A 25,473-nucleotide genomic window follows, 5' to 3' on the forward strand; every position below is an offset into this window, starting at 1 on the left:
GTATGTAGCCTTTACACCAGGGCTTGAAATACAGTGGTAAGATTCAGTTCTAGATTAAGATTATTAATGTGAGATAATGATGACTTTGGGGCATTTGCATCTGTATTGCATAGTTTTGCCTGCCAGGCCTAGGATACAGTGCCTTCAGAAATTATTCATACCCCTTGACTTATTCTACATTTTGTTGTGTTACAGCCTGAATTTAAAATAAATGCTCAACCATCTACACACAATACCCCATAATGACAAAGTGAAAACATGTTCTTAGAAATGTTAGCAAATTTATTGAAAATTGAATACAGAAATATTGAATTTACATAAATATTCACACCCCTGAGTCAATGCAAGTTAGAATTACCTTTCGCATCGATTACTGCTGTGAGTCTTTCTGGGTAAGTCTCTAAGAGCTTTGCACACCTGGATAGTACAATATTTGTCAATTATTATTTTCAAAATTCTTCAAGCTCTGTCAAATTGGTTGTTGATAATTGCTAGACAACCATTTTCAAGTCTTGCCATAGATTTTCAAACAGATTTAGGTCAAAACTGTAACTCAGTCACTCAGGAACATTCACTGTCTTCTTGGTAAGCAACTCTAGTGTAGATTTGGCCTTGTGTTTTAGGTTATTGTCCTGCTGAAATGTGAAAAAATCTCAGACTGAACCAGGTTTTCCTCTTGGATTTTGCCTGTGCTTAGCTCCATTCCATTTATTTTTTTTACCCTGAACCCCCCGAGTCCTTAACAATTACAAGCATACCCATAACATGATGCAGCCACCAGTATGCTTGAAAATATGGAGAGTGGTACTCAGTAATGTGTTGTATTGGATTTGCCCCAAACATAACACTTTGTATTCAGGACAAAAAGTGAATTGCTTTGCCAAATGTTTTGCTGTATTACTTTAGTGCCTTGTTGCAAATCGGATGCATGTTTTGGAATATTTTTATTCTGTACAGGCTTCCTTCTTTTCCCTCTGTCAATTAGAATAGTATTGTGGAGTAACTACAATTGTGTTGATCCATCCTCCATTTTCTCCTATCACAGCCATTAAACTCTGTAACTGTTTTAAAGTCACCATTGGTCTCTTGGTGAAATCCCTGAGCGGTTTCTTTCCTCTCCGTCAACTGAGTTAGGAAGGACGCCTGTATCTTTGTAGTGACTGGGTGTATTGATACACCACCCAAATAAACCAATAAGAAAGAGAGTTCCAAACCTCTCTGCCAATAACAGCTAGTTTCCCCTCCCAGACAGTCATTTTTACATTTTAGTCAATAAGCAGACACTCTGATCCAGAGCGACTTACAGGAGCAATTAGGGTTAAGTGCCTTGCTCAAGGGCACCTTGTCACCTCTGGAATTCAAACCAGGGACCTTGCGGATACTGGCCCAACACTCTAACCGCTAGGCTACCTGCCACCCTTAGTTCTGGAAAAAAAATTACTTGAGAAATTGCTCTTTGCTAAGAAGCTATTTTTGTTTCTTTTTGACCATTTTAATTTAAAACAATCACAGTAAGTTACTTAAGTTTTACCCAGAATGCTGTATTAAACCTTTAACAGTATTTAACTTTTCATGAAACCTCATTTTGAGCAGTTAATAACCTAACCACAGATCAAGCAACATTTATCTAATCATTTTATGAAATTTTTTTGTCACAAGCTTCGTAAACAATAGGTGTAGACTAACAGTGAAAAATAATAGAAAAATAATAACAGAGGGAATAAATACACAATGAGTAATGATTACTTGTACCAGTACCGAGTCGATGTGCAGGGGTACGAGGTAATTGAGGTAGATAACAGTGGAGGCTCCTCAGAGGAGGAAGGGGAGGACCATCCTCCTCAGTGAATTTCACAACAATTTAAATGGGGTACATTGACTTCAATACAAAACCTAGGAGGCTCATGGTTCTCACCCTCTTCCATAGACTTACACAGTAATTATGACAACTTCCAGAGGACGTCCTCCAGCCTATCGGAGCTCTTGCAGCATGAACTGACATGTTGTCCACCCAATCAAAGGATCAGACAATTAATCTAGTACTGAAAGCATAAGCTAAAGCTAGCTAGCACTGCAGTGTATAAAATATGGTGAGTAGTTGACTCAAAGCGAGAGAAAGACAATAGTTGAACAGTTTTGAACAAATTAATTTCTTCCAAAATGAAGGGGGAAGCTAGAGAGAAATAGAGAGAGAGAGATTTCATAATTTTTTTTCACTTACTTAGCTAGGAAATGCAGCTAGCTAGATTAGCCTACTGAAACACCCTGCTCAAACAGAGGGATGCTATGTTAGCTGGCTAGCTATGACCTTCCAACACAACACTGGAACTCTTCCAAGTCAAGGTAATCTTTTGGTATTACTAATTTTTTGCCACCGGGGCCCGCCGGCGTAACTGTTTACTGACCGTACACGAACGTTACTGCATGATTGTTGCGGGTTTACTAATGCGTTAGTTCTATTAGCTGTGCTGACTATGATGTTACTTTAGCTAATATGGTGACAACGATGTAGGGCAACTGTGTGCAGCGGTTTCGCTTGGAAAGGTTTTTTCACCTGGTCACATACAGCTGATGTGTTGTGCATTGAAGTCCACAAGCGAAGGGAAGAGGTGAGAGGAGGACAGCGCATAGATGCGAGAAGGATTACAACATAGCTGCTATGAAAGTGAACTGTGTTTATGTGTTCAGGGGTGTATTCATTCTGCCGATTCTGTTGAAAACCGTTTCTTAAACGGAAGCAAACGGAACAAAACGGGGATAAACATACCTGAATTTGTCCAATAGAAACTCTTGTTTGCAACTGTTGGATTAATGATTACACCCTATATCATCTAGATGCAGGCAAGAGTGTGCAAGGCGGTATTGAATGGCACTGTCTGTCACCTCAAATTTGTCTCTCGACCTGTGTGTGCCTACGTTGTAAACTTTAATTCATAGGCTATGGTTGTAGCAACCTCATGATGGGTATAGGGAAAATTCGAGTATCATGTAGTAGCCTAAACCTATTGGTGTTACATTGAACTGGGTGAATGGAATATGAATGAGAGTAATCCAATATGCTGTAATAGAAATAAGGCTATGCTCATGAAAATTGAACGGCACTGACAGCCACTGGTAGATACATACATATAGGTAGGGCTAAAGTGACTTGGCAACAGGATAGATAATAAGCAGTAGCAGCAGTGTATGTGATGAGTCAAAAGTGTTAGTGCAAAAAGGGACTAAACGTTATGGATTTAACATTCAAATCCTGTTGCTGCAGGATTATTTTGCTGTGACAATACAGGTCAAATTAATATCCTACATCTGTACATTCCTACAGGGCTATTTGACTGTGTGTGGTGTGTAAAACGGTTGTGAAAAATACTGTTATTTTGTACTTTGGGATTATCCCAGCAAAAGGAATGTGACACTTTTTAAAGATTTCACAAGTTCAATGGGTACAATCCTGTTCATGAGGAAATTATTAATTTGCATCACGCTCAAATACACTTTGTTTCGGTGTGCTTTTGATTAAAGCCATGTGCCGGGTGGCGGGTATCACTCCAAAGACTCATTCATTTATTTGTTTCCCCTTTATATCCTTTGTTCTTTTCATTTATTATTGTCCTCTTTCTGTCCTTTTCCAGACAAGATCTGTGACCAGATCAGTGATGCTGTCCTGGATGCTCACCTGAAACAGGACCCAGATGCCAAGGTTGCCTGTGGTGAGTTAGAGGGGGACACATTTAAGTGAAACACACAGAACAAGAAAACAAAGCCAAATGTCCCAAAAGCATTTAAATATTTTATTCCTACTGTTCTGTCTAAAGCTAGCACTTCTTTCTACTTTGTTTGAACTCAAACCCTTTGATTTTATCTTACGTAATCTTCTTAATTTCCAAGAAATAACTCAAGAAAATAAGCTTGTTAGAACAGTTGGGACACAACACATAAGAAGCCCACTGACCCCAAATTGGGATATTGACCTAATGACACAAGTGTACATTCTACACTTATCTATGTCCACTATGAACTCAAAACTATTTGTTGTTGTTGTTGTTTTTTATCCCAAGATAGAGGTCTAAAAGTTCAAAATACCTTACTAATCAATTACGCAACACCTGAGACATACTTACATAGAATGTCACTGATCTAAAGATAAAAGTGTCATAGGTTGTTTTTACACAGATATAAAGTGTTAACGGTTGTCTTCCCTCTGTGTAGAGACGGTGTGTAAGACTGGCATGGTGCTGCTGTGTGGAGAGATCACATCCCGGGCCAACGTAGACTACCAGAAGGTTGTCAGAGACGCTATCAAACACATCGGCTACGACAACTCAGACAAAGGTGAGAAACAGGCTTCTGTTGTACTCAAACCAATATGTTTCCTATTGAAACAGATGTTTTTATATATACTGAACAAAAGTATAAACGCAACATGTAAAGTGTTGGTCCCATGTATCATGAGCTGAAATAAAAGATCCCCGAAATGTTCCATACGCACAAAAAGCTTATTTCTCTCAAATGTTGTACACAAATTTCTTTACATCCCTGTTAGTGAGCATTTCTTCTTTGCCAAGATAATCCATCCACCTGAAAGGTGTGGCATATTAAGAAGCTGATTAAATAGCATGATCATTACACAGGTGCACATTACAAAACTGCACCTAAAATGTGCAGTTTTGTCACACAACACAATCCCACAGATGTCTCAAGTTTTGAGGGAGCGTGCAATTGGCATGCCGACTACAGGAATGTTCATCAGAGCTGTTGCCAGAGAATTGACTGTTAATTTCTCTACCATAAGCCGCCTCCAACGTTGTTTTAGACAATTTGGCAGTACGTCCAACCGGCCTCACAACCACAGATCACGTGTAACCACGCCAGCCCAGCACCTCCACATCCAGCTTCTTCACCTGCAGGATCATCTGAGACCAGCCACCCGAACAGCTGAGGAAACTATGGGTTTGCATGATCTAAGAATTTCTGCACAAACTGTCAGAAACCGTCTCAGGGAAGCTCATATGCGTTTTCGTCGTCCTCACCAGGTTCTTGACCTGACTGCAGTTCGGCGTCGTAACCGACTTCAGTGGGCAAATGCTCACCTTCGGTGACCACTGGCACGCTGGAGAAGTGTGCTCTTCACGGAAAATCCCAGTTTCAACTGTACCGGGCAGATGGCAAACGGTGTGGATGGCGTCGTGTGGCGAGCGGTTTGCTGATGTCAACGTTGTGAACAGAGTGCCCCATGGTGGCGGTGGGGTTATGGTATGGGCAGGCATAAGCTATGGACAAAGAACACAATTGCATTTTATCAATGGCAATTTGAATGCACAGACATACCGTGACAAAATCCTGAGGCCCATTGTCATGCCATTCATCCGCCGCCATCACCTCATGTTTCAGCATGACAATGCACTGCCTTATGTCGTAAGGATCTGTACACAATTCCTGGAAGCTGAAAATGTCCCAGTTCTTCCATGGCCTGCATACTCACCAGACATGTCACCCATTGAGCATGTTTGGGATGCTCTGGATCAACGTGTATGACAGCGTGTTCCAGTTCCCGCCAATATCCAGCAACTTCGCACAGCCATTGAAGAGGAGTGGGACAACATTCCACACGCCACAATCAACAGCCTGATCAACTCTATGCAAAGGAGATGTCGCACTGCATGAGGAAAATGGTGGTCACACCAGATACTGACTGATTTTCTGATCCACACCCCTGTCTTTTTTTTAAGGTATCTGTGACTAATAGATGCATATCTGTATTCCCAGTCATGTGAAATCCATAGATTAGGGCCTAATGAATTCATTTCAATTGACTGATTTCCATATATGAACTGTAACTCAAAGTAAAATCTTTGAAATTGTTGCATGTTGCATTTATATTTTTGTTCAGTGTACATACTATAATGTAGATTGCATAATGTCATGACACTCTGTCTCTCTCTTCCTCCATCTTTCTCTTCCTCTCTCTCCCCCTCTCTCTCTCTTTATGTCTCTACCTTTCTCCCTCCTCTCTCTCTCCCCAGGTTTTGACTATAAAACGTGCAATGTGTTGGTGGCTCTGGAGCAGCAGAGTCCAGACATCGCTCAGGGTGTCCACATCGACAGGAAAGAGGAGGATATGGGAGCTGGAGACCAGGGTCTGATGTTTGGCTACGCTACAGATGAGACAGAGGAGTGCATGCCTCTCACCATCGTCCTGGCTCACAAACTCAATTCCAAGATGGCCGAACTCAGACGCAACGGAACCATCCCCTGGCTCCGCCCCGACTCAAAAACACAGGTGAACAGAGTACCTTCTTCCATATGATTGGGGAGTCTCCCACATGGCTTTTGGCGAACACCAAACATGTTTGCTTATTTTTTTCTTTAAGCAATGGCTTTTTTCTGGCCACTCTTCCGTAAAGCCCAGCTCTGTGGAGTGTATGGCTTAAAGTGGTCCTATGGACAGATACTCCAATCTCCGCTGTGGAGCTTTGCAGCTCCTTCAGGGTTATCTTTGGTGTCTTTGTTGCCTCTCTGATTAATGTCCTCCTTGCCTGGTCCGTGAGTTTTGGTGGGTGGCCCTCTCTTGGCAGGTTTGTTGTGGTGCCATATAATTTTTTTATAACCCAACCCTGATCGGTACTTCTCCACAACTTTGTCGCTGACCTGTTTGGAGTGCTCCTTGGTCTTCATGGTGCCACTTGCTTGGTGGTGCCCCTTGCTTAGTGGTGTTGCAGACTCAGGGGCCTTTCAGAACAGGTGTGTATATATACTGAGATCATGTGACAGATCATGTGACACTTAGATTGTACACAGGTGGACATTGTTTAACTAATTATGTGACTTCTGAAGGTAATTGGTTGCACCAGATCTTATTTAGGGTATTCATAGCAAAGGGGGTGAATACATATGCACGCACCACTTTTACGTTATTTATTTTTTTGAATCTTTTGAAACAAGTTATTTTTTTCATTTCACTTCACCAATTTGGACTATTTTGTGTATGTCAATTACATGAAATCCAAATAAAAATAAATTTAAATTACAGGTTGTAATGCAACAAAATAGGAAAAATGCCAAGGGGAGTGAATACTTTTGCAAGGCACTGTACATGGCGGAGGCTCAATCAAGCTAGTCGTCTTGACTACTTTCTTATGTCATTCTCTCTGGCACCAAAAGTTTAAAAAGTGTTGACAGGGGACAAAATGCGGTTGGACCATCAAATAATTGCAATGTATATTACTCTTACAGAATTTCCATGTGGCGAGGATATTGGAAATGTTATCAAAGCCTATCGGATGATAACTGTTTTTAACTAGGACAGAATAATTTATTACTGACTTTTTACGACATAACATAGGTACAGCAGATCCCCTTATTGTATGAGACACTTTTAAATGTGCCTTTAGAGGCCATGAAATTCAGTACTCATCTCTAAAACAAAAGCAATTTAGGTCAAAAGAGTCCATATTAACAAAGGAAATGGAAGGACTAACAGTACAGATAGATAACAATAAAAACGTTACCATAGAGGCTCAGAATGAGTTAGAGGAAAAACAAAAAGAAATGGAGGAACTTATTCAAGAAAGACCAAGTGTAATATATTATAAAAAATTAAGGGAACTGGATGGAATATGGGGATAAATGCACCAAATTCTTTTTACATCTTCAACATAGAAATGCTACCAAAAAGAATTTACTGAAACTTGTTACAAATGACAGAGTCAACCATGATTCACCAAACAATATTTTGAAAGAGGAAGTAAAGTACTTTAAGCATATGTTTTTGTTTCAGTCTCCTCCATCGCCACTAACCGAAGCTAATTGTGTGTATTTTTGTTCTATTAATCATGTAAAATTAACAACTGTACAGAAAGACTCATGTGAAGGTCAAATTACAGAGGAGGAACTTCTTGATGCAATTAAAGCCTTTAAGTCCGAGAAAACTCCAGGGCTGTATGGCATACCAGTGGAGGTATACCAAACCTTTTTTGATATACTCAGAGGACCATTATTAGCATGTGTTAACCACTCCTCTATAAATGGTAGATTATCAGACACTCAACAAGAAGGTTATTATTACTGAAACAGGATCCAAGTGGTAAATATAAAAATTCAGTCCATTAAAAAAATTGGAGGCCTTCAGTGTTGTGATGCAAAAATTCTAGCAAAATGCATAGCGCATAGAATTAAAAAGGTATTGTCGGATATTACTAGTACTGGAAACAATAGAACAATATGAAAAATCTGGGAAACCAGGCCTAGTATTCATAGCTGACTTTGAAAAGGCTTTTGATAAAGTACGACTGGAGTTTATATATAAATGCCTGCAATATTTCAATTTTGGAGAATCTCTTATAAAATGTGTTAAAGCTATGTATAGTAACCCTAGGTGTAAAATAGTAAATAATGGCTACTTCGCAGAAAGTTTTAAACTGTCAAGAGGAGTAAAACAAGGTTGTCCACTATCGGCATATCTATTTATTATTGCCATCGAATTGTTAGGTGTTAAAATCAGATCAACCAATAATATCAAAGGGTTAGAAATCCAGGGCTTAAAAACAAAGGTGATGATTCATATTTTCTTTAAAAATCCACAATTTGGATCCCTCCACAGCCTCATAGAGGATCTAGATACTTTTTTAACCTCTGGATTACAACCAAATTATGATAAATGTACTATAATACGTATTGGATCACAAAAAAATAAAACCTTTACATTACCGCATAGTTTACCTATAAAATGGTCTGACGGTGATGTGGACATACTCGGTATACATATCCCGAAAAAGAAAGAAATGATCTCACTCCAATACATTTTAATAGAAAGATAGCAAAAATAGATGAGATCTTCCTACCATGGAAAGGAAAAATCTCCCTGATTAACTCTTTAGTCATATCCCAGTTTACCTATTTGCTTATGGTCTTGCCTACTCCTAGCGGCCTGTTTTTTAAATTATAAGAGCAAAAGATATTCAATTTTATTTGGAATGGCAAGCCAGACAAAATTAAAAGGGCCTATTTATATAATGAATATGAATTCGGAGGGCAGAAATTATTAAATATTAAAGCATTAGACCTCTCACTAAAAGCGTGGGTCATACAAAAGTTGTACTTACAGTTGAAGTCGGAAGTTTACAAATACCTTAGCCAAATACATTTAAACTCAGTTTTTCACAATTCCTGACATTTAATCCTAGTAAAAATTCCCTGTCTTAGGTCAGTTAGGATCACCACTTTATTTTAAGAATGTGAAATGTCAGAATAATAGTAGAGAGAATGATTTATTTATGCTTTAATTTCTTTCATCACATTCCCAGTGGGTCAGAAGTTTACATACACTCAATTAGTATTTGGTAGCATTGCCTTTAAATTGTTTAACTTGGGTCAAACGAGTCGGGAAGCGTTCCACAAGCTTCCCACAATAAGTTGGGTAAATTTTTCCCTATTCCTCCTGACAGAGCTGGTGTAACTGAGTCAGGTTTGTAGGCCTCCTTATACTCACACACTTTTTCAGTTCTGCCCACAAATTTTCTATAGGATTGAGGTCAGGGCTTTGTGGTGGCCACTCCAATACCTTGACTTTGTTGTCCTTAAGCCATTTTGCCACAACTTTGGAAGTATGCTTGGGGTCATTGTCCATTTGGAAGACCCATTTGCGACCAAGCTTTAACTTCCTGACTGATGTCTTGAGATGTTGCTTCAATATATCCACATAATTTTCCTTCCTCATGATGCCATCTATTTTGTGAAGTGCACCAGTCCCTCCTGCAGCAAAGCACCCCCACAGCATGATTCTGCCACCCCCGTGTCAGTGTAGCTGTAGGTGGGTGTGGTGGTGGAATCAGGCGCAGGACGCACAAAGTAAGTCCAAAAGACTTTAGTTGTTTGGCAACAAAACACAGCACGAAAACAAATGCCCTGAGGCGAGAAACTCCGCACACAGGCGAAATAAAGCGGGCGCACAAAATACGTGCGACAAAATACTCCAAAAACACAGAATAGAGAGCAGCTCAACCGAGCAAACTGTACATACAAAAGCTAAGCGCACGACAGTGAAAACAATCACACACAACACTAGACAAACACAACGAGAACTTATAGGACACTAATTACACTAAACAATAACAGGTGTAACAACAATCAGACAAAAGCAAACGAACATAGAAACATGCAACGGTGGCAGCTAGTATTCCGGAGACGACGAACGCCAAAGCCTGCCCGAGCAAGGAAGAGAGGCAGCCTCGGCCGAAACCGTGACAGTACCCCCCCCTTGACGCGCGGCTCCAGACGTGCGCCGACTCCGGCCTCGGGGACGACCAGGAGGACGCGGAGCAGGGTGCGTCGGGTGCCCACGATGGAATTCCGTTAGGAGAGACGGGTCCAAAATGTCTCTCCTCGGCACCCAGCACCGTTCCTCCGGGCCGTACCCCTCCCACTCCACTAGATATTGGAGACCCCCCATCCGACGTCTCGAATCCAAGATGGACCGCACGGAGTACGCCGGTGCCCCCTCGATGTCCAATGGGGGCGGAGGAGTCTCCCTGATCTCACTTTCTTGGAGTGGGCCAGCTACCACCGGCCTGAGAAGAGACACATGGAACGAGGGGTTAATACTTTTATACTCAACAGGTAGTTGTAATTTGTAACACACCTCGTTCAACCTTCTCAGGACTTTAAATGGCCCTACAAACCGCCGACCCAGTTTCCGACAGGGCAGGCGGAGGGGCAGGTTTCTGGTAGAGAGCCAGACTCGATCACCAGGTGCGTACACCGGTCCCTCACTGCGGTGGAGATCGGCGCTCGCCTTATGACGACGGAGGGCCCGCTGCAGGTGGACGTGTGCAGCGTTCCATGTCTCCTCCGAGCGCCGCGCCCACTCATCCACCGCAGGAGCCTCGATCTGGCTCTGCTGCCAAGGTGTCAGAACCGGCTGGTAACCCAACACACATTGGAAAGGGGTTAGGTTAGTGGAGGAATGGCGTAGGGAATTCTGGGCCATTTCGGCCCAGGGAACGTACCTTGCCCACTCCTCCTGCCGGTCCTGGTAGTATGTTCTAAGAAACCTACCCACATCCTGGTTCACGCGTTCCACCTGCCCATTACTCTCCGGGTGGTAACCCGAGGTGAGGCTCACCGAGACCCCCAACCGCTCCATAAAAGCTCTCCAGACTCTGGAGGTAAATTGGGGACCTCGATCAGACACAATATCCTCGGGTACCCCGTAGTGCCGGAACACATGGGTGAATAGTGCTTCGGCGGTTTGCAGGGCAGTAGGAAGGCCCGGCATAGGGAGCAAACGACAGGCCTTAGAAAACCGGTCCACAACGACCAGTATAGTGGTATTCCCCTGTGAAGGAGGAAGGTCAGTGAGGAAATCCACCGAGAGGTGAGACCATGGTCGTTGTGGAACGGGCAGGGGTAGTAACTTACCCCTAGGCAGATGTCTAGGCGCCTTACACTGGGCGCACACCGAGCAGGAGGAAACATAAACCCTCACATCCCTCGCCAACGTGGGCCACCAGTACTTGGCACTAAGACAGTGCACTGTCCGGCCGATACCAGGGTGTCCAGAGGAGGGTGACGTGTGAGCCCAATAGATCAATCGATCCCGAACCTCGAGCGGAACGTACTTCCGACCCTCCGGGCATTGAGGTGGACTAGGGTCGGTGCGTAACGCCCGCTCGAGTTCAGCATCGACCTCCCACACTACCGGTGCCACCAGACACGACTCCGGCAGTATGGGAGTGGGCTCCACGGACCTCACCTCCGTGTCATACCGCCGAGACAGTGCGTCTGCCTTACCGTTCTGTGACCCAGGGATGTACGTGATCTTAAATGTGAACCGGGTCAAAAACATATTCCACCTCGCCTGGCGAGGAATCAGCCTCCTCGCTGCCCGGATGTACTCCAGGTTACGGTGGTCCGTCAAAATGAGGAAAGGGTGTTGAGCCCCCTCAAGCCAGTGCCTCCACACCTTTAGGGCCTGTACCACGGCTAACAGCTCCCTGTCCCCCACGTCATAGTTTCGCTCCGCCGGACTGAGCTTCTTGGAATAAAAAGCACAGGGGCGAAGTTTAGGTGGCGCGCCGGACCGTTGCGACAGCACGGCTCCTATCCCGGCCTCTGATGCGTCCACCTCTACCTGAAATGGCAAAGAGGGATCCGGATGCGCCAGCACCGGAGCCGAGGTAAACAGGTCCTTCAGCCTCCCAAACGCCCTGTCCGCCTCGGCTGACCACTGCAGACGCACCGGACCCCCCTTCAAAAGAGACGTTATGGGAGCTGCCACCTGTCCAAAACCCCGGATAAACCTCCGGTAATAATTCGCAAACCCCAAAAACTGCTGCACCTCCTTCACAGTGGTTGGCGTTTGCCAATTACGCACGGCTGACACCCGGTCTACCTCCATCTTCACCCCTGACGCAGACAACTGATAACCCAAAAAGGAGACAGACTCCTGGAAGAACAGACACTTCTCTGCCTTGACATACAGGTCGTGCTCCAACAGTCTCCGCAACACTCGGCGCACCAGGGCCACATGCTCGACTCGGGTAGGCGAGTACACGAGAATGTCATCGATGTACACGACCACCCCCTGCCCCTGCATGTCCCTGAAGATCTCATCCACGAAGGATTGGAAAACTGAAGGAGCGTTCATCAACCCGTATGGCATGACAAGATACTCGTAATGGCCCGAGGTGGTACTAAAGGCTGTCTTCCATTCATCGCCCCCCCTAATGCGCACCAAGTTGTACGTGCTCCTGAGATCTAATTTAGTGAAGAAACGCGCCCCGTGCAATGACTCCGTCATGGTCGCAATCAGCGGGAGTGGATAACTGTACTTCACCGTGATCTGATTGAGACCACGGTAATCAATGCACGGGCGTAATCCTCCATCCTTTTTCTTCACAAAAAAGAAACTCGAGGACGCAGGGGAAGTGGAGGGCCGTATGTATCCTTGTCTCAGAGATTCGTCTATGTACGTCTCCATAGCTCTCTTCTCCTCCTGAGACAGAGGATACACATGGCTCCGTGGGAGCGCAGCTCCTGCCTGGAGGTCTATCGCACAATCTCCCTGCCTATGGGGAGGCAACTGCGTCGCCCTCGACTTACTGAACACAATAGCCAAATCCCCATACTCAGGGGGAACGTGCAATGCGGGCACCTGGTTTGGACTCTCCACCGAGGTAGCCCCTACGGAAACGCCTAAACATCGACCCACACACTGGGCAGACCACTCCATCAGAGCCCTCTCCTGCCACGAAATAGATGGGTTATGGGTACTCAACCAGGGCATGCCCAGCACCACCGGATACGCAGGCGAGTCGATCAGAAATAGCTGGATCATCTCCTGATGACCCCCCTGCGCACACATCCTAAGTGGCGCAGTGACCTCCCTGATCAAGCCCGCACCCAACGGACGGCTATCTAGGGCATGAACGGGGAAGGGAACGTCAACAGGGAGAAGGGGAATCCCTAAGGCTAAGCAAAACTTCTTATCAACAAAATTCCCAGCCGCGCCTGAATCTACCAGCGCCTTATGCTGGGAATGAGGTGCTACCTGTGGAAAACGCACAGGTATACAGAAATGTGCAACAGAGAGCTCTGGGTGAGTGGGGCGCCTACTCACCTGGAAGGACTCCCCAGTGCGGGACCTGTCGTCCTCTCCCCTAGGAGGCCATCCCCAGCACCTAGCCGCGGTGTGTCCTCCCCGACCACAGTTGGTGCAGGAGATGGACCCCCTCGTAAGCCGACCCCTCCTCTCTCTAGCGCCAGCGCCCCCGAGCTCCATGGGGCACGGCTCGGAGGCGCTGGAGGGTGAAATGGACGGACCCCCCTCGGGACGTCCGCGGGTAGCTAGCAGGGTATCCAGCCTGATGGACATGTCGACCAACTGGTCGAACGAGAGGCTGGTGTCCCTACAGGCCAGCTCCCTACGGACGTCCTCGCGTAGACTACATCGGTAGTGATCGATGAGAGCCCGCTCATTCCACCCTGCATCCGCCGCTAGAGTATGGAATTCCAAGGCGAACTCCTGGGCACTCCTCTTCCCCTGCCGGAGGCAGACCAGACGCTCCCCCGCCGCTTTCCCCTCCGGGGGATGGTCAAACACCGCCCTGAAGCGGCGGGAGAACTTGTCGTAGGTGATGGTGTTCGCGTCGATTCTCCTCCACTCTGCGTTGGCCCATTCCAACGCCTTCCCGGAAAGGCAGGAGATCAGGGCGGACACGCTCTCGTGTCCTGAGGGCGCCGGGTGCATGGTGGCCAGGTAAAGCTCCACCTGGAGAAGGAATCCCTGACACCCGGCCGCGGTCCCATCGTAGGCCCTCGGGAGCGAGAGCCGAACTCCTCTGGGTTCCGGAGCGGGATTGGGCTGACCTGCCGATGGTGCGGGCAGGGAGGATGGCGGTGGAGGAGTCCCTCGGGTCTCCCAGCCTCGGATGGTGGTGATCACCTCCTGCAGTGCGGACCCCATCCGCAGGATCTGGTCATTTTGTTCGCGGATCCTGTCCTCCAACGTCGCCTGTGCTGCTGCGGCTCCTGCTGACTCCATCGAGTATGGTGTGTGATTCTGTCAGTGTAGCTGTAGGTGGGTGTGGTGGTGGAATCAGGCGCAGGACGCACAAAGTAAGTCCAAAAGACTTTAGTTGTTTGGCAACAAAACACAGCACGAAAACAAATGCCCTGAGGCGAGAAACTCCGCACACAGGCGAAATAAAGCGGGCGCACAAAATACGTGCGACAAAATACTCCAAAAACACAGAATGGAGAGCAGCTCAACCGAGCAAACTGTACATACAAAAGCTAAGCGCACGACAGTGAAAACAATCACACACAACACTAGACAAACACAACGAGAACTTATAGGACACTAATTACACTAAACAATAACAGGTGTAACAACAATCAGACAAAAGCAAACGAACATAGAAACATGCAACGGTGGCAGCTAGTATTCCGGAGACGACGAACGCCGAAGCCTGCCCGAGCAAGGAAGAGAGGCAGCCTCGGCCGAAACCGTGACACCCCGTGCTTCACAGTTGGGATGGTGTTCTTCGGCTTGCAAGCCACCCCCTTTTTCATAACATAACGATGGTCATTATGGCCAAACAGTTCTATTTCTGTTTCATCAGACCAGAGGACATTTCTCCAAAAAGCACGATCTTTGTCCCCATGTGCAGTTGCAAACCGTAGTCTGGCTTTTTTATGGCTGTTTTGGAGCAGTGGCTTCTTCCTTGCTGAGCGGCCTTTCAGGTTATGTCGATATAGGACTCATTTTACTGTGGATATAGATACCTCTGTACCTGTTTCCTCCAGCATCTTCTCAAGGTCCTTTGCTGTTGTTCTGGGATTGATTTGCACTTTTCGCACCAAAGTATGTTCATCTCTAGGAGACAGAACGCGTCTCCTTCCTGAGCGGTATGATGGCTGCATGGTCCCATGGTGTTTATACTTGCGTACTATTGTTTGTACAGATGAACGTGGTACCTTCAGGCGTTTGGAAATTGCTCCCAAGTAGGAACCAGACTTGTGGAGGTCTACAATTTCTTTCTGAGGTCTTGCGTGATTTCTTTTGATTTTCCCATGATGTCAAGCAAAGGAGGCACTGAGTTTGAAGGTAGGCCTTGAAATACATCCACAGGTACACCTCCAATTGACTCAAATTATGTCAATTAGCCTATCAGAAGCTTCTAAAACCATGACATCATTTTCTGGAATTTTCCAAGCTGTTTAAAGGCACAGCCAACTTAGTGTATGTAAACTTCTGACCCACTGGAATTGTGATAGAGTGAATTATAAATGAAATAATCTGTCTGTAAACAATTGTTGGAAAAATTACTTGTGTCATGCACAAAGTAGATGTCCTAACCGACTTGCCAAAACTATAGTTTGTTAACAAGAAATTTGTGGAGTGGTTGAAAAACTAGTTTTAATGACTCCAACCTAAGTGTATGTAAACTTCCAACTTCAACTGTAGGTTCAGAACTTTTGTGAAACAGTACAGTTATAAATATATGGCAAATAGAAATCAAACTGGATGGACATCAGAAATAGATGGGAGAGGTTGAGGGTAGAGGAAGAACAGGACTAAAAACAAACAAAAGAAACTATTGTAAAATAGATTGTGTCCGTAAAATGTACATAGTATGTATAAGCTGGAAGTAGAAGTTGAAGTGTTGTTGTTCATTAGTTTACTCCAATTAGGGGAGGGGTGGTAGGGTTAGTGGAAAAGAATACATTATACGTATGTATGTTTATGTATGTGTATATTTATATATACAGTGCCTTCGGAAAGTATTCAGACCCCTTGACTTTTTCCACATTTTGTTACGTTACATTACGCCTTATTCTAAAATAGATTTAAAAAATAATAATAATCATTGGTGGTTTCGAGTTGGAGTGATTTTTCGCATTGAGAGAGGAACTGTTGTCATTCACAATGGATGTAAAAAATATATATATATATCTGTGTAATGAAAATAAAATGTGTCTCCTTGCCTATGTAACAGACATATTTGGGAAACTGAACGAACTGAACGCAAGCATGCATGGGAAATACAAAAACATTCTATAGATGAGTGACCGAAACAGTGGATTCAGAGGAAACCATTCTTATTGGAAAGTCTTTCAAAAGTGAACCATGCCCCCTTCACTCAGCTGTGCATGTTACTAACAGAAAACAACATCAGTAAGTGTCCCACACGAGTGATGACTGCTCACCTACAACGCTTGGAAGAGCACTTTGTTACGTTACAGCCTTATTCTAAAATGGGTTAAATGTTTTTTTTTTTTTTTTTATCTACACACAATACCCCATAATGACAAAGCAAAAACTGGTTTTTAGAAAGTTTTGCAAATGTATTAAAAATAAAAAACAGAAATACCTTATTTACATAAGTCTTCAGACCCTTTGCTATGAGACTCGAAATTCAGCTCAGGTGCATCCTGTTTCCATTGATAATCCTTGAGATGTTTCTATAACTTGATTGGAGTTCACCTGTGGTAAATTCAAATAATTGGACATGGACATTGGAAAGGCACACACCTGTCTATATAAGGTCCCACAGTTGACAGTGCATGTCAGAGCAAAAACCAAGTCTTGAGGTCGAAGGAATTATCCGTAGAGCTCCGAGACAGGATTGTGTCGAGGCACAGATCTGGGGAAGGATACAAAACAATTTCTGCAGCATTGAAGGTCCCCAAGAGCACAGTGGCCTCCATCATTCTTAAATGGTAGAAGTTTGGAATCACCAAGACTCTTCCTAGAGCTGGCCACCCGGCCAAACTCAGCAATCGGGGGAGAAGGGCCTTGGTCAGGGAGGTGACCAAGAACCTGATGGTCACTCTGACAGAGTTCTAGAGTTCCTCTGTGGAGATGGGAGAACCTTCCAGAAGGACAACCATCTCTGCAGCACTCCACCAATCAGGCCTTTGTGGTAGAGTGGCCAGACGGAAGCCACTCCTCAATAAAAGGCACATGACAGCCCAAGAGTCTCTGGTCTGATGAAACCAAGATTGAACTCTTTGGCCTGAATGCCAAGCGTCAAGTCTGGAGGAAACCCGGCACCATCCCTACGGTGAAGCATGGTGGTGGCAGCATCATGCTGTGGGGATGTTTATTAGCAGCAGGGACTGGGAGACTAGTCAGGATCGAGGCAAAGATGAACGGATCAAAGTACAGAGAGATCCTTGATGAAAACCTGCTCCAGAGCGCTCAGGACCTCAGACTGGGGCGAAGGTTCACCTTCCAACAGGACAACGACACTAAGCACACAGTCAAGACAATACAGGAGTGGCTTCGGGACAAGTCTCTGAATGTCCTTTCCCAGCCAGAGCCCGGACTTGAACCCGATCTAACATCTCTGGAGAGACCTGAAATTAGCTGTGCAGCAACCTGACAGAGCTTGAGATTATCTGCAGAGAGGAATGGGAGAAACTCCCCGAATACAGGTGTGCCAAGCTTGTAGAGTCATACCCAAGAAGACTTGAGGCTGTAATCGCTACCAAAGGAGCTTCTACAAAGTACTGAGTAAACGGTCTGAATACTTAATTAAATGTGATATTTCTGTTTTTTAGGTTTTATAAATGTGCAACAATTTCTGAAAACCTGTTTTTGCTTTGTCATTATGGGGTATTGTGTGTAGATTGATGAAGGAAAAAATCTATTTAATCCATTTTAGAATAAGGCTGTAACGTAACAAAATGTGGAAAAGGTCAAGTGGTCTGAATACTTTACGAATGCACTGAATATATGTGTATGTATGTGAATATTTATTTATAAAAAAATATATGGGGGATTGGAAACTATGCAGACAATTACATTGATGGAAGCTACAATCTATCTGCAATATTAAAGCTGATCTACCCCCTAAAAATTTAAACAAACAAAAAACATGTAGCAGAACAAATATGATAACATATCTCATCTCATCCCCTCTTTTCCCCCCTCCATCCCTCCCTCTCATCGCTATCTCCTCTTCTTCATCAGGTGACAGTACACTATCAGCAGGAGAACGGGGCAGTGATCCCTATGAGGGTCCACACCGTGGTCATCTCTGTTCAACACGATGACTTCATCGGCCTGGAGGAACAGAAGACGGTGCTCAAGGAGAAGGTACGTACTAGGTGCTACGACTAGGAAGTTAATTGAAATTCCAATTCAAGGATATTTTCTATACTTGGCCAAAGTATCTGTATGTGTGGCTCTGGTAGTGGATGCAATGTAAAGTACTTTAATGCATATTGAAAGGCTCCATAAAAATGATCTACATCATTCCCTCCTATCAGGTGATCAAGGCAGTAGTTCCAGCTAAGTACCTGGATGATAAGACCATCTACCATCTGCAGCCCAGTGGACGCTTCGTCATCGGAGGACCCCAGGTGAATGTCATAACCGAAATGGGTGCAATCACGCATGTAAACAGACACAAGTTCACTTATAATATAATAATAACATGCCATTTAGCAGACCCTTTTATCCAAAGCGACTTACAGTCATGCATGCATATATATATATTTTTTGTGTGTATGGGTGGTCCCGGGGATCGAACCCACTACCTTGGCGTTACAAGCGCCGTGCTCTACCAGCTGAGCTACAGAGGACCACACTTACCTCACCTGCATACACACACACAGCTCATTCTTTAAAGACCAAAGGATGTTATGCAAGATCAAACCTCAAAACAAACATTACATTTACATTTTCGTCATTTAGCAGACGCGCTTATCCAGAGCGACTTACAAATTGGATAAACATAATATAAACTCCTGCTATCTTCTTCCTCCGCCAGGGTGATGCTGGAGTGACGGGTAGGAAGATCATCGTTGATACGTACGGAGGCTGGGGGGCCCACGGTGGTGGAGCTTTCTCTGGTAAAGACTTCTCCAAGGTGGACCGCTCGGCTGCCTATGCTGCCCGCTGGGTGGCCAAGTCCCTGGTCATGGCCAAACTGTGCAGGAGGGTGCTGGTTCAGGTGAGGTCTTATCATGGTTCTCCTGGTTTTCCTAGTTCTCCTCCTCAATAAAATAGCAACCAAATACATCAGTTCTCCTGACAGAGCTGACATCAGCTTATGACTTTTGACTTTATGTTCTCATGATTGTCACTACCGTTGTAGGTTTTATCAGTGGTTGTCTCAAAATGTTGACATGAGCATTGAGGGCATTCTGTCTGTGTGACTGTAGGTATCCTACGCCATCGGAGTGGCCCACCCTCTGTCCATCTCCGTGTTCACCTACGGCTCGTCACAGAAGTCTGAGAGAGAGCTGCTGCATATCGTCAACAAGAACTTTGACCTACGACCTGGTGTCATCGTCAGGTAAACACCTCACCTCTGCAGTCACACCATCTTGACGTCATCAAAGGAAAACTGTTGTTTGTAACACATAGATAATCTCACACAACAATGACTTAACCATAGAGGTCTATATCAGGTTTAAGGTCAATTTTTGTTCGTATTATCAATTAAAGAACCCGTCTCGAGAGCTGCAAACCCCTCTAAAGTTTCAGGTCACTCAGTTCATGTAAGTCATGCTTATCATGTCATTGAGAGATTTGTGTGGACATTTACGTTACAGAAGAGGTGGTAGTGTACATTTGTGTATCAAATGCTGTTACAGGTGTGTTTTATCTCTCTCTCCACAGGGAACTGAACCTGAAGAGGCCAATCTACCAGAACACAGCGTGCTACGGCCACTTTGGCCGGAGTGAGTTCACCTGGGAAGTCCCTAAGGAGCTCACCTACTAAACATCCTCTGCTGGTGGTCAAATATATAATGAGCTGATCTGGAGATAGAAAACAGGCCCCCTCTACAGGCTCAAACCACAAATGGTTCTGCTTTTTCATTGGCTAGTGTTGAGGTTAAAGGGATACTTCGGGATTTTGGCAACGAGGCCCTTTATCTACTTCCGCAGAGTCAGATGAACTTGATAATGCTAGCAAATACCCATAGACTTCCAGTCATTGCGCTAACGCTAGTTAGCATTGGCTCGTGAAACTACCTCTAACTTCCTTCATAATGGACACAGAGACATAAAAAATGGTATCCACTAGTTCATCTGACTCTGGGGAAGTAGATAAATTGCCTCATTGCCAAAATCCCGAAGTATCCCTTTACGTTTTAGGGTTTGTGTTTATGATTAGGGTTAAAGGTTCTCCCAATCATTAATGTTGTTGTAGCCCATAGAGTGGGATTTGTTTGTTTATTCTTCTTGTCTTGAATGAGAGATCAGCGACATAGAGGGGTATCTCTCTTCTCCCTCCCCCTCTCTCTCCTCTCTCTTTTTCTATGCCACCAAACATCTCAGTCAATAGAGAGGATAAACTCACTGTGATTTTATTCAGACAATCCACACATTTTCATTGAGATAAATGGTGTCCTTTGTATAGTGGCTCACCTACATTATGTGCCTTAGTATCAAAACAATGATGCGTTAGAAGTATTACATGTGCAGAAGTATTCACACACACTCACTCTGGCCATGAGTGATTCCACGATCACTTCTGCTATTAAAGAATGAAACAAACAAACAAACAAAACCAACCAAATAATAATCAATAAAGTTAAATATTGAAAAAACATATAAAGCAGAGCATTTAGCCTCAAAACTGTGAATATACTGTATAGCAATATATCCCCTCCACTCTGTCCATATCACTTCAAGATGGTGCTATGAATCCTGTATTTGTATTCATCCATAATCTAAGGGGAAGATAGTGCCTTCGGAAAGTATTCAGAACCCTTGACTTTTTCCACATTTTGTTACGTTACAGCCTTATTCTAAAATGTATTAAATAACTTTTTTTCCTCATCAATCTACACACAATACCCCATAATGACAAAGCAAAAACAGGTTTTTAGGAATGTTTGCTAATTTATTAAAAATACAAAACGGAGATATCACAGGTTTCCTCCCGACGTGACGCTTGGCATTCAGGCCAAAGAGTTCAGTCTTGGTTACATCAGACCAGATAATCTTGTTTCTCATGGTCTGAGAGTCTTTAGGTGCCTTTTGGCAAACTCCAAGCCGGCTGTCATGTACCTTTTACTGAGGAGTGGCTTTCGTCTGGCCACTCTACCATAAAGGCTTGATTGGTGGAGTGCTGCAGAGATGGTTGTCCTTCTGGAAAGTTCTCCCATCTCATCAGAGGAACTCTAGAGCTCTGTCAAAGTGACCATCGGGTTCTTGGTCACCTCCCTGACCAAGGCCCTTCACCCCGATTGCTCAGTTTGGCCAGGCGGCCAAAGAGTCTTGGTGGTTCCAAACTTCTTCCATTTAAGAATGATGGAGGCCACTGTGTTCTTGGGGACCTCCAATGCTGCAGACATTTTTTGGTACCCTTCCCCAGATCTGTGCCTCGACACAATCCTGTCTCGGAGCTCTACGGACAATTCCTTCGACCTCATGGCTTGGTTTTTGATCTGACATGCACTGTCAACTGTGGGACCTTATATAGACAGGTGTGTGCCTTTCCAAATCATGTCCAATGAATTGAATTTACCACAGGTGGACTCCAATCAATTTGTAGAAACATCTCAAGGATAATCAATGGAAACAGGATGCACCTGAGCTCAATTTCGAGTCTCAAAGGGTCTGAATACTTATGTAAATAAGGTATTTCTGTTTTTTATTTTTAATACATTTGCAGAACTTTCTAAAAAAATGGTTTCGCTTTGTCATTATGGGGTATTGTGTGTAGATTGATGAGATTATTATTTTTTAAAATCCATTTTACAATAAGGCTGTAACATAACAACATTTGGAAAAAGTCAATGGGTCTGAATACTTTCCGAAGGCACTGTATCTGCAGGTTCCATCCACAACCTTCAATCAACCAAAGTATATTTATCTTTTATTAATAGGGTCTTTCAATCCCATCTAATATTAGAAGGGAGATCACCCTCTAACGTGGGTTTCGGCCGCGGTTACAACAATTTTCTTTGCTATGTATCAAACTGGTTTATATTATATGTAGATCAAATCCACATGAAAGTCTTAATTTTGTAATTATTATCATCGATGCAGCAGGATTATTATTTTTATTTTTTACAGTGCATTACTACTACGACGACACAACAGCAACAACAACAACACCAATAACAACAACAGGTGTATAGTCAGATGACACAGGTCTCTTATACCAGGGAGGTTCCGGGCGGTATACTGTACCTCTTATCAGTGTGTTACAGTTGACCAAATGTAGCAGTAGAAATAGATTTGCAAAATAAGGCTTCAAAACCCATTTATAAGGCATCATAATGATGCTTTATAACTGTTTATAAGGCCTTATAATGCTATATGATGCATCTATTAACCCCTGCTCAGTCCTGTTTGATTATGCTATTTGTATCTTCATCTGTAGAGCTGCTGCTGGGATCTATCTCACTGTAAACAATATTAGCGGCCTTGAATGAATTAACTGTTCTCATCTCAACTCTGATGGCCGATAGTAGATAAGGTTTGATGTATTTCATTTTTTGACTTGATTGTGAGTTAATTGATTATTTTTCTATGAATAGATTATGAATAGATTGCCAAACTGCATGCTGCCAACAGTAGGCATATTATTTTGTGGACCATAGATGTCTTAATGTTTCTACATTTGTACAATTTGACATGCCTGAGATGATGCTGTCTGAGAATAATAACGTTGAGCTTGCCAAAAAAACATGACAAAAGTATTTTAAGGTGATGACATAATGTCCTTCTTTCCTCAGAGTTTCAAACCACTTGTGTATTTTTTCTTTCATCCATTTTCCAAAATGTTTCTAACCATCTCTGGGACATTCACTTAAGTCTTATTTGCTTGCAGCTGCTTGTCTGTCTCTCTGTCAGTATAAATGTATTTTGTATAGACTCTTGTCTGTTTACATTATAAGTCTTACTCTGAGTTTCTGGGCGCTGTATTTTCTTTAAGGACCTAGTAGGGGAATAGTGTATAAAACAAAGTCTTCCAAAACGTTTCAGGATGCTGGTTTTGTCAAACAATAATTAAAGAACCCGAGAAATACCTGCACATAGTTAAAAACCATCCTGAGGTGTTTCATTTTTATCAACATAAAGGAAATGAAACACTTTGGGTGTTCTAGTAGCAGTGTGTGGGTGTTTCTGCCCTTGTTTCCCTTCTCCTGCTGAGTCATTAACCATGATGACCCAGGGCTTTAGCCTTCTGATGTATTCAGCAAACACTGAACTGATTTAGCTATAATCTCTTCCTAACTGTGTCCCAAACCTTGTTGTCCCCCCCACCCTCTCTACCTAGTAGCTACTGTATGCTGTTCTACCCTCTGTACCTGGTAGCTGGGTCATTCCACGAAACAAATGCCTTTTGCGTTTAAGTAGGAATTGTGCACAAATATTGAATTTTAAAAGCCTGTTATATAGACCACATGGAAAATTCAATAAATCAGTTTTTTAATGTGGATAATGACTTGCTAAAGTACCACAATTTAGCATTTTGACATGTCCCTCTGTGCATCCTCTGTGAGGAAGATTTTAACCCACTTAATGTCGCCAAGCCCTAGTTATTTGGTTGCTATGATAAAATGTTTTCTGAAGATTATTATTATTATTTCATGTGATTAGTGATTCATTTTAAGGTAAAAACAACAACAACCTGTCCCTCATTTTGAGGTCAACCCAGTTACATGAACTGAACTCTCATTTTAATATGGTGAAACTATTCCTTTTAAATAATTATTTCAAAAGAAACATTGAATATAATAGTCAAATCATAGTATAAAAGCAGGTGAGCTGGTTCTACTTTTTTTTGCCATTTTCTGGTGTTTTGTGGTGGAAAACTGAGCGGGTCGAGCATAACACGTCAACCATGTTACCCTACCCATAGCATAGCTACTCAGGCAAGAAATGTTTTCACAATGTACTTTTTTTGGGGGGGAAGCTTGCATTCAATTGCCCCTCCCTGTTGCACACAACAAGCTTCCATTCCCCCTGTCCCAAGGGGATTAATGGCTGATTTAAGATGAAATCGTCAACACTGTTACTTTATTTGGCACTTAATATGCACTTACTATAGTATATTTTCTATTTAACCTCTTGAGATGGTATAACATGTTTTTTATTAAGTTGAACAAGTGCTCTTTATGGCAGAATGTTAAAATTAGGTGAAATAATACAGATAGTTTTTCTCACCAAATTACAGTACTCAAAATGACCCTAATTGGTGGAATGCTGTTCTACCCTCTGTACCTAATAGATAATGTATGCTGTTCTTTCTTCCCCCCACCCCCTGCACCCAACTCTACACAAAGTCAAAACAGTTGGTGGAGAAACCTAAACAAGTAAATAAGTGTTGACAATAAAAAATATTTAAAACATAGAAAGCTGTGTATAGAGCATTTGTTTGGGTGGTTATGAATGGTGTTTTTGGTTTTATCATATCCAGAGTCCTCAGGGACTTGGTATTTAAGGTGTATATGTATCACTATTAAAGTTAATATATTCATGTTGAACATAACTTATTTTCATAATTTCAAGACATCTTATTCCAGTGAAATTGGAATTAGCAATGAATTCCTTGTGGAAAGGTGGTGAGAGAGGAGGGTGAGTAAAATAAGATAAAGATGTTAAGATATTACTTTATTGATCCCCAAGGGGGACATTTGTAAGAGATGGGGGACAAGAACACTGAATGATGAAATACAATTAAACATAGATTTCTTTGGTTTCATCAAAATAAAGGCACATACAAGTAAATATATGCTTCTGCATAGAACATAGAACCAATGGAACCAGGGCAAGTGACCAATCAGGTCAGATATGGACAGAGCCAATGGCACTTTGACATAGAAATGTAAAATCAACCCACTGGTCAAAACAAGTTCTCTAAAACACAATTGAATATACAAAAAATATCCCAACAAACACAATTTATTTTAAGAAGTGAAAAAAAAGTTTCATTAAGTCACTGATTGTGAACAGCTGGTGATGTAACAGATTCCTGAGAGGTAAATGTTTGAAGGTACATC

General features: G+C 43.3%; 1 protein-coding gene across 2 annotated transcripts in view; it reads left to right on the plus strand.

The window, feature by feature from the left end:
* The window catches only part of LOC311132573 (S-adenosylmethionine synthase-like), a gene marked incomplete at its 3' end in the record, with an annotated part of 53,608 nt that extends 30,233 nt beyond the window's left edge, over positions 1 to 23,375 (plus strand). The window contains exons 2-9 of one of the 2 annotated variants that reach the window (XM_084165832.1): positions 3,630 to 3,707; positions 4,207 to 4,329; positions 6,021 to 6,277; positions 18,473 to 18,598; positions 18,772 to 18,864; positions 19,275 to 19,457; positions 19,669 to 19,802; positions 20,129 to 23,375. In XM_084165832.1, coding sequence (XP_084021958.1) covers positions 3,630 to 3,707; positions 4,207 to 4,329; positions 6,021 to 6,277; positions 18,473 to 18,598; positions 18,772 to 18,864; positions 19,275 to 19,457; positions 19,669 to 19,802; positions 20,129 to 20,231 — 1,097 coding nt within the window. Of the gene's footprint in view, positions 1 to 3,629; positions 3,708 to 4,206; positions 4,330 to 6,020; positions 6,278 to 18,472; positions 18,599 to 18,771; positions 18,865 to 19,274; positions 19,458 to 19,668; positions 19,807 to 20,128 lie in introns of those variants that run through there. The other variant, XM_084165833.1, reaches the window with a different exon arrangement.
* Positions 23,376 to 25,473: the final 2,098 nt, after the last annotated feature.

Source organism: Coregonus lavaretus, assembly GCF_964263955.1.
Source record: "Coregonus lavaretus genome assembly, chromosome: 1".
Classification (NCBI taxonomy): domain Eukaryota; kingdom Metazoa; phylum Chordata; class Actinopteri; order Salmoniformes; family Salmonidae; genus Coregonus; species Coregonus lavaretus.